Genomic DNA, 10,541 nt, shown 5'->3' with positions numbered 1-10,541 from the left:
GTGTGGAGGTGTGGATGCTGTGTGGATGTGTGGAGGTGTGGCTCCTGTGTAGCGGTATGGATGGTGTGTAGCGGTGTGGATGCTGTGTGGAGGTGTGGATGCTGTGTGGACGCTGTGTGAATGTGTGGATGCTGTGTGGAGGTCTGGATTCTGTGTGGATGCTGTGTGAATGTGTGGATGCCGTGTGGAGGTGTGGATGCTGTGTGGATGTGTGGCGGTGTGGATGCCATGTGAAGGTGTGCATGCTGTGTGGATGTGTGGAGGTGTGGCTCCTGTGTAGCGGTGTGGATGGTGTGTAGCAGTGTGGATGCTGTGTGGAGGTGTGGATGCTGTGTGGATGCTGTGTGAATGTGTGGATGCTGTGTGGAGGTCTGGATTCTGTGTGGATGTGTGGCGGTGTGGATGCCATGTGGAGGTGTGCATGCTGTGTGGATATGTGGAGGTGTGGCTCCTGTGTAGAGGTGTGGATGCTGTGTGGAGGTGTGAATGTGTGGAGGTTTGGGTTCTATGTGGAGGTATGAATGCTGTGTGGATGTGTGGATGGTGCACCTGGGCACTGGTTTGCCTTACTCTAGTTCCAACAGTCCCTGAGAAGACTTAAGGTTGTTTTTTTGTTTTGTTTTGTTTTTTTGTTTTTTAGACAGAGTCTTGCTCTGCTCTGTCGCCCAGGCTGGAGTGCAGTGGCGCAATCTTGGCTCACTACAAGCTCCACCTCCTGGGTTCACGCATTTTCCTGCCTCAGCCTCCCGAGTAGCTGGAACTACAGGTGCCCGCCACCATGCCCGGCTAATTTTTTGTATTCTTGGTAGAGACAAGGTTTCACTGTGTTAGCCAGGATGGTCTCGATCTCCTGACCTCATGATCCCCCTGCCTCAGCCTCCCAAAGTGCTGGGATTATAGGCGTGAGCCAGTGCGCCTGGCCGACATAAGGTTCTTGATGTTTCCATGGGGTCTGTCACCCAGAAGGCAAAGATCTCTTTTGGGCCCACAGGCATGGCCAGTTCTGCCTGGGGCTGCATAGGCGGAGGTCACTGGAGCCCTGGCAGCCCAGCCTACCAGCTGGGGAGTGCCAGCCTAGTGCTGACCAGCCCTGGTTCCTTCTCCCTCGTCCCGCTGGTGGGACCTGGCACATAAGACACCTTGTGAATGCCTCAGCTCCTCTCTCCCCACCTGCTGTCCCCTCACACGCTGGGAAAGGAGAAGGTGGCCAGGTGTGGGCAGCACATGTCTTGGCAGAGGGTGGGCGGGGCTCCCTGCTGGCTCTCCTAGGCCACGTGCCTCTGTTGTCTGCCTGCTCAGCATTCCTCCTGCCTTCCTCCCTCATGGCCCTGTCATTTCCTTTCCCCAGAGAGCTCTTCCCCTGTCAGTCCTTGGTTTGGGGGTGGCAGGACCTCTCCCTCCTTCCAAGGATGGACACCTGCTGCAGGCCTGACCATCATTACAGTGAGCGGTTCAGGAAAGAGACCACGTGCAGGCCAGTGAGGAGCAGGCTCAGGGCTTTGCCAGCACTATTAGGAAGGGGTGGTCCACCGGGTGCTTCCAGTGTCATCCAAGTGGAAGGCCTGCCTGAAGGGGGAATTGGAACTGAGAGGCGGAGGGAGACTCCAGCCACACCGAGAGCATGACTCCTGAACGGCTAAGTTATCTGAGCCAACACATCCCCCTTTTTGCTAAGGTAGTTTGTGTTGGGTTTCTAGCATTTGCTATGGAGAAGCCCATGGGGACTTGACACAGGCTGTTCTACACTGTCTCACCTGAGTCTCAGTTCCCTTCTTTGTAAAATGGGGATAACATCTGTGTTTCACAAGGTTGCTTAAAGCTTAAGTGGAAAATACACTAACCACAGAAATGTTGGTTCCCCATCACCTTTAGGTGGTGTGTAAACCAAGACCATCTTCCTAAGTTCTCCTCCCTCATCTCCAGAGAGCTGCCAGAGCACCTGTTATACAGAGGGAATTACTGCCAAGAGCTATGTTGGTGGTTATATTTCATTCCCATGGTGGGGTGTGGAGAGGGCCAGAGTGTCTCCAGGCGGGGATCCTCTCATCCAGGGGGACAGTCAGCCCGCCAGCATCAGTGCCACACGGGAGGTGTCTGGCCAACAAGGAATGTGGTGTGTGACCCGGGGAGGAAGTGGATGGGGCCGCAAAAGCAGCAGCCGTCACAAACTCTGTGCAGTCACCCTCCCAGGTAGTTTCTCACCCAAGAGACCAAGCAGGCCTAGGACCAGGCTGGGACACTTGATCCCCCTCAGCCTCCAAGGTTCCACACGGTGTCCTCACGGATCCCTTGGGCTGCTGGGGACCCCTCCATCTGGTATTTCTGGGAGGACAGTTTCTAGAGAAGAGCAAGGCGTCTCTCTGCCCAGCCGCCTCTAGCGTTCCCAGGCCAGCAGGCCAGGGCAGCAGTGGCCCAGCTCCTGCCTGCCGCCTCTCCCTCCCACTCTGCCTCTCATACCTGTGTGACCTCAGGCCCTTAGGCCACCACCCTGAGCCTAGCTCCTCCAAACTATTCTATAAAGGTGTGAGCCAGCCGGGGGAGGGAGAAGTGGGTGGGGAGAACAGGAGGCCTCACTGTTGCTGGTGGGTGGGGCGTCTTGCTCATCTGAGGACAGTGGCTCTCCAGGGCCTAGGAGGTGAGTGGTCCTCACCAGGCCAAGGACTCTGGTTGAAACCGTCATCTGGGCTCTGCTGGGGTTTGGACTCGGTGGGAATGATGGGTTATATACCACAGCAACGTGAGAGTCTGGAGACAATATCACTGTTTATTTGGGTGACACATCTGCCTGCCTGAGGCTCTGACAAGAGGCTTAGTGGTTGAAGGTCCCCCAGATTATACTTTTCCCCTTGCTGGTTCTGCAGAGGCCCCAGACTCTGAGTGCAGGCCTGTGGAGCTCTGGCTCTGTCACATTTCTCTTGGCCTCAGCGTCCTGGGAACGGCTGTCTAGTGGCTGACACCTCCTTTTCAGAGAGCCAGGGCGGTGGCAGCCTCACTTCTTGAAGCTCTGTCTCTGGAGCAACAAGGAGTACCTCTGAAGCCGGGACCAGTGCTCCTGCTCCTTCTCTGGGTTCTTCTCCAGCTTCCGATAGCTGAGGACCACACAACTGTGATGAGAGGAATCTCCCCTCACTTCCCCAGCTCCCGAGCCCCCAGGGCAGAGCTCCACTACCCTCTGCTCCTCTGAGAAACTCTAAGAGGACACTCCTGCATCACCTCTGTGTCCTCAGGACTCGGCCTGGTACACAGCAGGTGCTCAGAAAGCCTTTCCTGGAGGAATGAGGGTCTAGCATTCTAACCTGTGAGGTGCATGTGGGTAGACAGGATGGCAAACTGAGGAACTAAAAGGCTATTTGCAGACAAGCTGTGGTATTACACACAACGGAACATTCAGACTGAAAAGGAAGACGTTCTGACACGTGCTCCACCATGGATGACTCTTGAGGACATTACATTGAGTGAAATACACCAGTCACAAAAAGACACTTCTTGTGATGCTTAGCAGGGTGGAGGGGGCTGTTGGTGGGGTTGTGGTGGGGAAGGGGGTGCAGCTTAATGACGCTAAAATGCTTAGGCAAACAGGAAGAGGAGTACTCTAGGGGGGAAAGACAATGACCATAGCTTTGATTTGTTTTGAGGCTCTGCATATGGGACATCTATGTGGAGATAAGATTTTAATTAATTAATTTAATTAATGTATTTATTTATAGATGTAGATGTAGAGATGGGGTCTCACTGTGTTGCTCAGGCTAATCTTGAACTCCTGGCCTCAAGTGATCCTCCACCTCAGTCTCCCAAACTGCTGGGATTACAGGCGTGAGCCACAGCACCTGGCTGGTAAAGTTCAACTTTTTACAAAGATAGTGAATGCTATCTTAAAAATGTATTGGAGGTCAGGCGCGGTGGCTCACGCCTGTAATCCCAGCACTTTGGGAGGCCAAGGCGGGTGGATCACAAGGTCAAGAGATCGAGACCATCCTGGCCAACATGGTGAAACCCCGTCTCTACTAAAAAATACAAAAATTAGCTGGGCATGGTGGCATGTGCCTGTAGTCCCAGCTGCTCAGGAGGCTGAGGCAGGAGAATTGCGTGAACCTGGGAGGCAGAGGTTGCAGTGAGCCGAGATTGTGCCACTGCACTCCAGCCTGGCAACAGAGTGAGACTCCATCTCAAAAAAAAAAAAAAAGAAAGAAAAAGAAAAAGTATTGGAGATAGGGTTTATATTTAGATTTATATAACTGGTTATATGAATATATTTAACACTGGAGAAATTCCTTCACTGTCTCAGAACCAAGCAAGATGCACCGTATTTTGTGTTCATTTGCCTCTTAAAGGAAAGGGCTGAAGATAAAGTAGCAATGTGTACTTTGTATTTTTGACCTTAACTCTGCCAATCTAAGTAGAATTCCCTGTATCTAAAATGGTTTCTTTTAGGCTGAGAATGGTGGCTCACATCGATAGTCCCAGAACTTTGTAAGGCCAAGGTGGGAGGCCAAGGTGGGAGGGTCGCTTGAGCCTAGGAGTTCAAGACCAGCCTGGGCAACATAGGGAGACCCTGTTTCTACAAATAATAAAAAAATTAGCTGGGTGTGGTGGCGCATGCCTTTGGTCCCAGTTGCTCCTGAGGCAGGAGGATTGCCTGAGCCCAGGAAGTCAAGGCTGCAATGAGCTGTGATTGGACCACTGCACTCCAGCCTGGATGACCCTGTCTCAAAAAATAGATAACACAAAAATAAAATAAATCCCTTTTACTTATTGAAAGAGAATAGAATATTTAACTTTTTTTTTTTTTTTTTTGAGACAGAGTATCGTTTTGTTGCCCAGGCTGGAGTGCAATGGCACGATCTTGGCTTACTGCAACCTCTACCTACCTAGTTCAAGCAGTTCTCCTACCTCAGCCTCCTGAGTAGTTGGGATTATAGGTGCCTGCCACCACGCCCGGTTAATTTTTATACTTTTGGTAGGGACGGGGTTTCACCATTTTGGCCAGGCTGGTCTCGAACGCCTGACCTCAGGTGATCTGCCTGCCTTAGCCTCCCAAAGTGCTGGGATTACAGGAGTGAGCCACCGCGCCCGGCCAATTTAACACTTTTTAAAAAAGTAATTTATACATTTGCTGCTTTTAAATAAAATCAGGCCAGGCATGGTGGCTCACGTCTGTAATCCCACCATTTTGGGAGGCTGAGGCAGGCAGATAACCTGAGGTCAAGAGTTCAAGATCAGCCTGGCCAGCATGGTGAAACCCCATCTCTACTAAAAATACAAAGATTAGCCGGGTGTGGTAGCGCATGCCTGTAATCCCAGCTACTCGGGAGACTGAGGCAGGAGAATCGCTTGAACCCAGGAGGCAGAGATTGCAGTGAGCCCAGATTGCGCCACTGCACTCCAGCCTGGGCGACAATAGCGAAACTCCGTCTCAAAAAAACAAAAAACAAAAAAACCCTCCCTGTGAAGAATAGCTGAACATTCTTAGAGAGGGCCAATGTCAACCATCACCTTCTTCATTGTCTCTCTCTCTCCCCAGAGAGTCATGAGACCATATTCGTCTCCTGACGAATAGGCACATTTCCCTCCAGGAGGTATCCAGAGCCTCCCATCGACCCACACTACAACGCAGGAAGGACTTGAACGCCCCTGTTAAGTGCAGGTATGAGCTGGGAAGCAGAGAGGAGCTATGGTGCCACCTAGTGGTGATGTTTAGAATTTTCCCAGGCATGAACTTGGATTAGCAGGGAGCCATCATCATGGTCATACCTACCATTTACTGAGCAACCACTCTGTGCCTGGTACTTTCCGTGTATCATCCCATTAATACCTCAAGCCCAAAAAATCAGCCATCATTAAAATGGTCAGAACACAGCCTGGCATCTCACAGGTGCACAATATGTGTTTTTTGACTGAATGAGGAAACAGCCTCTGACAGGCTAAGTAACTCGCCCAAGGGCTCGTTGTAAGTGGTAGTGTCAGAATCAAACTCAGATCTGTTTGGCTCCAGACCTGCATATCTTAACCATTCTACTTCAATCCTCCCTGAGTAAAGAGTCTACATAGAGAAAGGGGGAAACAGTCGTGAAGGGACATTATGGTGATTGGAGAGATCACAGAATCTCAGAGGTCACATTACATACATAGGGACATCGAGGCCCTGGAAGGAAAGGAGCCTGCCAGAGCCACCTAATTCTGTAATGGCAGGCCCGGGATGAGGATCCAGGGCTCCAGTGATGACCCCAATCCACCCAAATGTGTGGTCAGATCACAAAAGGAATCATCAACAAGGATTTGCAAATCCCCAGAAATTTGTTGTGAGATGGATTAGAAGATACATCTATTTCTCCAGAACAGCCTAAGTACTGTGCCTTATGCTTTGATAGCAGAAAGGAGGGCAAGAAAATGGTGCTTGCAGGATTAGGGAGAGTGGGAAGAGGAAGGGGAAGAGGAGAAACACATGCATTACGGTTTATCTGAATGATGGGTAAAAGAAAGGGGGCTTAGATCATGGGTTGGCAGACATTTTTTGTAAAGGCCCACAATGTAAATAATTTAGACGTTATAGGTCACGCTGTCTCCTCTACAGCCTTCACTCCTGCTGTAGCACACAATAGCCATAGATAATACATAAACAAGTGAGTATGGCTGTGTTCAAATAAAACCTTATTTACAAAACCAGGCAGTGGACTGGATATGGCCCATATAGTTTGCCAACCCCATCTTAATGATTGTGTCTAATAACCCAAACACACTTTGTTCCTTTTTTCTTTCTTTTCTTTTTTTTTTTTTTTGAGGCAGGGTCTGACTGTCACCTGGGCTGGAATGCAAAGGCACGATCTTGGCTCACTGCAACCTCCGCCTCCCAGGTTCAAGCGCTCAACCTCCAGAGTAGCCGGGACAAAAGGCATATGCTACCACGCCCAGCTAATTTTGTGTGTTTTTTGTAGAGATGGGGTTTTGCCACGTTGGCCAGGCTGGTCTCGAACTCCTGAGCTCAAGCAATCTGCCCCCCTCGGCCTCCCAAAGTGCTGGGATTACAAGTGTGAGCCACTGTGCCTGGCCTAAACATACTTTTAAGAGGGACTTGAGAAAGTTAAAAAGATGGTCTTGACAGGAAGAAAACACCAGCTGGAAGCCCTTCTTTTCTCCCAGCCTGAATTAATGACTCCTTTTCTACCAATCCACATGTGAGGTGGAGTGCAGCTCATGTACTATCATGGGGTAGAACCCTTCACTTAGGGGAAATTTCTTTTTTTGAGACAGAGTCTTGATCTGTCGCCTAGGCTGGAGTGCAGTGGTGCGATCTTGGCTCACTGCAACCTCTGCCTGCCAGGTTCAAGCAATTCTCCTGCCTCAGCCTCCCGAGCAGCTGGGATTACAGGCGTGTGCCACCATGCCCGGCTAATTTTTGTATTTTTGATAGAGACAGGGTTTCGCCATGTTGACCAGGCTGGTCTTGAACTCCTGACCTCAGGTGATCCGCCTGCCTCAGCCTCCCAAAGTGCTGGGATTAAAGGCGTCAGTCACCGTGCCCGGCCAGCGGAAATTTCAATGCTGAAAGGATTTACCATAAAACAAACTCCACTATCCCTCAATCCAGATACAACCTCAGATGCGGGAGGGGGTGAAGACACAGCTCTTTACCTCTTCTGGAGGAAACGGTCACATCTTTTCTCCAATGGTAGTGCTTGCAGGAGGGCCATGTTATCCAAGTCCCTTTGAGGAATGGTGCAATTTTTTGAGATATTTTCCAGGAGTGGGCAGGCCTCAAAATTAAAATAGAAAACAGAATATTGGATTCCAGCATCGTCGGTGGACTCAGTTTCATGTGAATAGTCTCCTGTGACAAGACAAGAACACCATGTTCTGTGTAGCAATCGCTTTCTCAGTGGGCTCTGTGGTCCAGGTGAGCATGTGGGGGCTGCTCTCTGCTTATAAAGGCTGAGTCATCTGGGTTGAGCTGTGACTTCAGAGAGAAGACCCTGCTGGCATTTTATCGAAGTGTGCTGTGAGGACTGAGCTGAGGTTCACTTTGGCCTATGATGGAGGGGGCATAGAGTGGGAAGGAGATCAGAGGAGCTCTCTCTGTGAGAGAACTAAGTCAGGGAAATGGTCAGTGGGCATCAGCTCTGGTCCCTTTCCATACCTCGGAGCAGGAAACATGGATGGTCTGGAGACACGGCAAACATTGGCTTCCAGGGGACCTCCAGAGGAAAGGCTCCCGGGGGGGCAAAGGCACAGATGATTTCACGCTTGGCCACGTCCATAAGGCACACAGAGCCATTCTTGGAAAAGATGAGCACCTGGGAAGCAAATAGATGGTGAGTAGGGACTTCTACTGGACACTGTCCCTCACAGGAAGGTCGAGTGTAGAGGTCACCCCAGTAAGGAATGAGAGAAGCAGCTGGACATAAAACCTCTTGGGCCCCAGCCTCTGGATCCATCCAGGGCTGCTGGGGACCTGCACACACATGTATGCTGACTCCTCCGCAGTCCCCCTCAGCCAACAGGCCCTCCTCCACATGCTGTCTGCTCCAGGGCGATGCATTCCTTCCCCTTTTCCCCGACCTCTCTTCCAAGCTCTCTGCATCTCTGCTGAAGAGCTCACTCTCCATGTGGCCAAGATTCAGTTTCTTACCTGTGCTCCCAATGCCTTTCCTTCCCACTGCCTCAGGGACCTTGCTCAATCTTACAGCCCTTCCTGGCCTGAGATCCGAGCTGGGGACGCTTTCCTGCCTGGGCTCTTTCCTCTCTGTAGTGAACATGCTAAACTCTCCCCATCCTTAGAAAGCCCACTTTGACCCGACATCCTCCTCCAGCTGCCACACTACTTTCCCCTCCCCAACACAAGAGGGTCTCTCCACACCCTGTCCACTTCCCGACCTCCTGCTTCTGTCTCCAGCCTCAGCCACTTGTCTCCACCATGCTCTTGGTTTTTCTGCAGCACAGGACACTGCTCTCACCTTCTTCAGACTCTCCTCTCTGCTTGCAGGACTGTCCCCATGCAGTTTTCCCTGGGGCCCCTCGGTCCCTTTGTGAACTGATTTTCCAGGTCCTGTAAGTGATGGTAGTGCCCATGGGAACCTCTTCTCTATTCACTCCCTCTCTTTAACTAGGGGAACCTGCTGTACCCCCACTTCAACCACCACTCACTAACTGTACCTGGCTGGTGAGCATAGAATCTACATTTTCAGCCCTGGGCTCTCTGGAAGCCTCCCCTGGGGGTCCTATAGGCCCCTCACCCTCTGCAGGGCCACATCAGGAATCACAGACTTTCTCTCCAGGCCTTCAGTGGGCCCTGTAAGGACTGGGGAGTCAGCTCTGCAAGTGAGGATCAACCGTGCACACTTCCCTCTCCTTTGGCAACAGCCACAGGTAGCCCAGAATGTGGAGTCCATCTCTGAACTGAGATCTCTCAACTCTCCATCCCTGCTCTAAACATGCTGTTCCCATTCTCTGACCTCTCTGTTTTGAGCGCCATCCCACACGGGGACATATCTGTATTGTTCTGCCCAGTGTACAGGACCTTCCACGGTCTGGCCCACCTGTCTTCCCACCCCAGCCTCTTCCCTCTCCACATTCCACAGCAATCTCATGTGGCAGGTGCTGGAACTTCCTGCAGTGCCCGGGACACACATAGTGCTCTCTTGCCTCCATGGTGTTGCCTTCTCAACTCCTCTGGCTCAGCTCAGCTGTCACCTCCTCCAGAAAACACACTGTCCTGCCCTGCTGCCAACTTCTGCAGGTCGAGTTAGGTGACCCCTCTCTCTATTCCATGCATCCATTAAAAAATTCCTATTACAGCCTTTCTCATGTTCTAGGGCAGCTGTCTGGTGACTTCTCTGTCTTCCCAAATGAGCTGTGTGCTCCATGAAGGCAGGTTCTTTCTCTATTTGTAAGCCCGAAAGCTAGTCCAGTGCCTAACACGTAACAGGCCTTCAATAAGCATTTTCTAAAGGATAGATGGACACATTCACACATTCAAATGAGAGGCATGGGGCATTCACAGAGAGGCATGGGGAACCTACCATGCCAGGTAAGGCTGGGACTGGGGCCACTGCACAGATGGTTTTATCCAGGTGCTTTACAGGCCTATAGGACAGAAAACACACAGGCATTTTCCTACTTTAAGAGTTTAAAAGTTTTGATATCCTCTTCTAGGCATGTATCCTGGGGAAATTCAGAGAAATCAAGAAATATGTGAGGAGGCTGTTCATAGTCCAAAAAATTAGGAACAATCCAAATATCTATTAGGAGGATGCTTAAGTCATTGTGGTATATTATACAATGAAATATAATACAGTAATGAAAATAAAAGAACTGGAGCTACATGCATCAACATGTATGGCTCCTGTGAACAATGTTGCAAAGCAAGATGCAGAATAAATACCACTGAAAAACAAGTTGGAGGCTGGGTCCAGTCGCTCATACCTGTAATCCAAGCACTCTGGGGGCCAAGCACTTTGAGCCCAGGAGCCTAAGACCAGCCTGGGCCACAGAGGGAAGCCCTGTCTCAAACCAAACTGGAAGGAAGGAAGGAAGGAAGGAAGGAAGGA

General features: G+C 50.8%; 1 protein-coding gene across 2 annotated transcripts in view; it reads right to left on the bottom strand.

Annotated features, from left to right (window-relative positions):
- Positions 1-2,744: 2,744 nt before the first annotated feature.
- The window catches only part of WDR93 (WD repeat domain 93), a 51,280-nt gene continuing 43,483 nt past the window's right edge, over positions 2,745-10,541 (bottom strand). For both annotated transcript variants that reach the window (XM_011986331.1, XM_011986332.1), the window contains exons 14-17: positions 10,014-10,077; positions 8,132-8,288; positions 7,630-7,825; positions 2,745-3,089 (exon numbers count right to left, since the gene is read on the bottom strand). In XM_011986331.1, the coding sequence (XP_011841721.1) occupies positions 2,990-3,089; positions 7,630-7,825; positions 8,132-8,288; positions 10,014-10,077 (517 nt within the window). In that variant the 3' untranslated portion in view covers positions 2,745-2,989. The remainder of the gene's footprint in view (positions 3,090-7,629; positions 7,826-8,131; positions 8,289-10,013; positions 10,078-10,541) is intronic.

Source organism: Mandrillus leucophaeus, unplaced genomic scaffold, assembly GCF_000951045.1.
Source record: "Mandrillus leucophaeus isolate KB7577 unplaced genomic scaffold, Mleu.le_1.0 Scaffold297, whole genome shotgun sequence".
NCBI classification, from domain to species: Eukaryota; Metazoa; Chordata; class Mammalia; order Primates; family Cercopithecidae; genus Mandrillus; species Mandrillus leucophaeus.
Note: the sequence above shows the minus strand (reverse complement) of the source record. Positions and strands in the feature narration are given on the sequence as shown.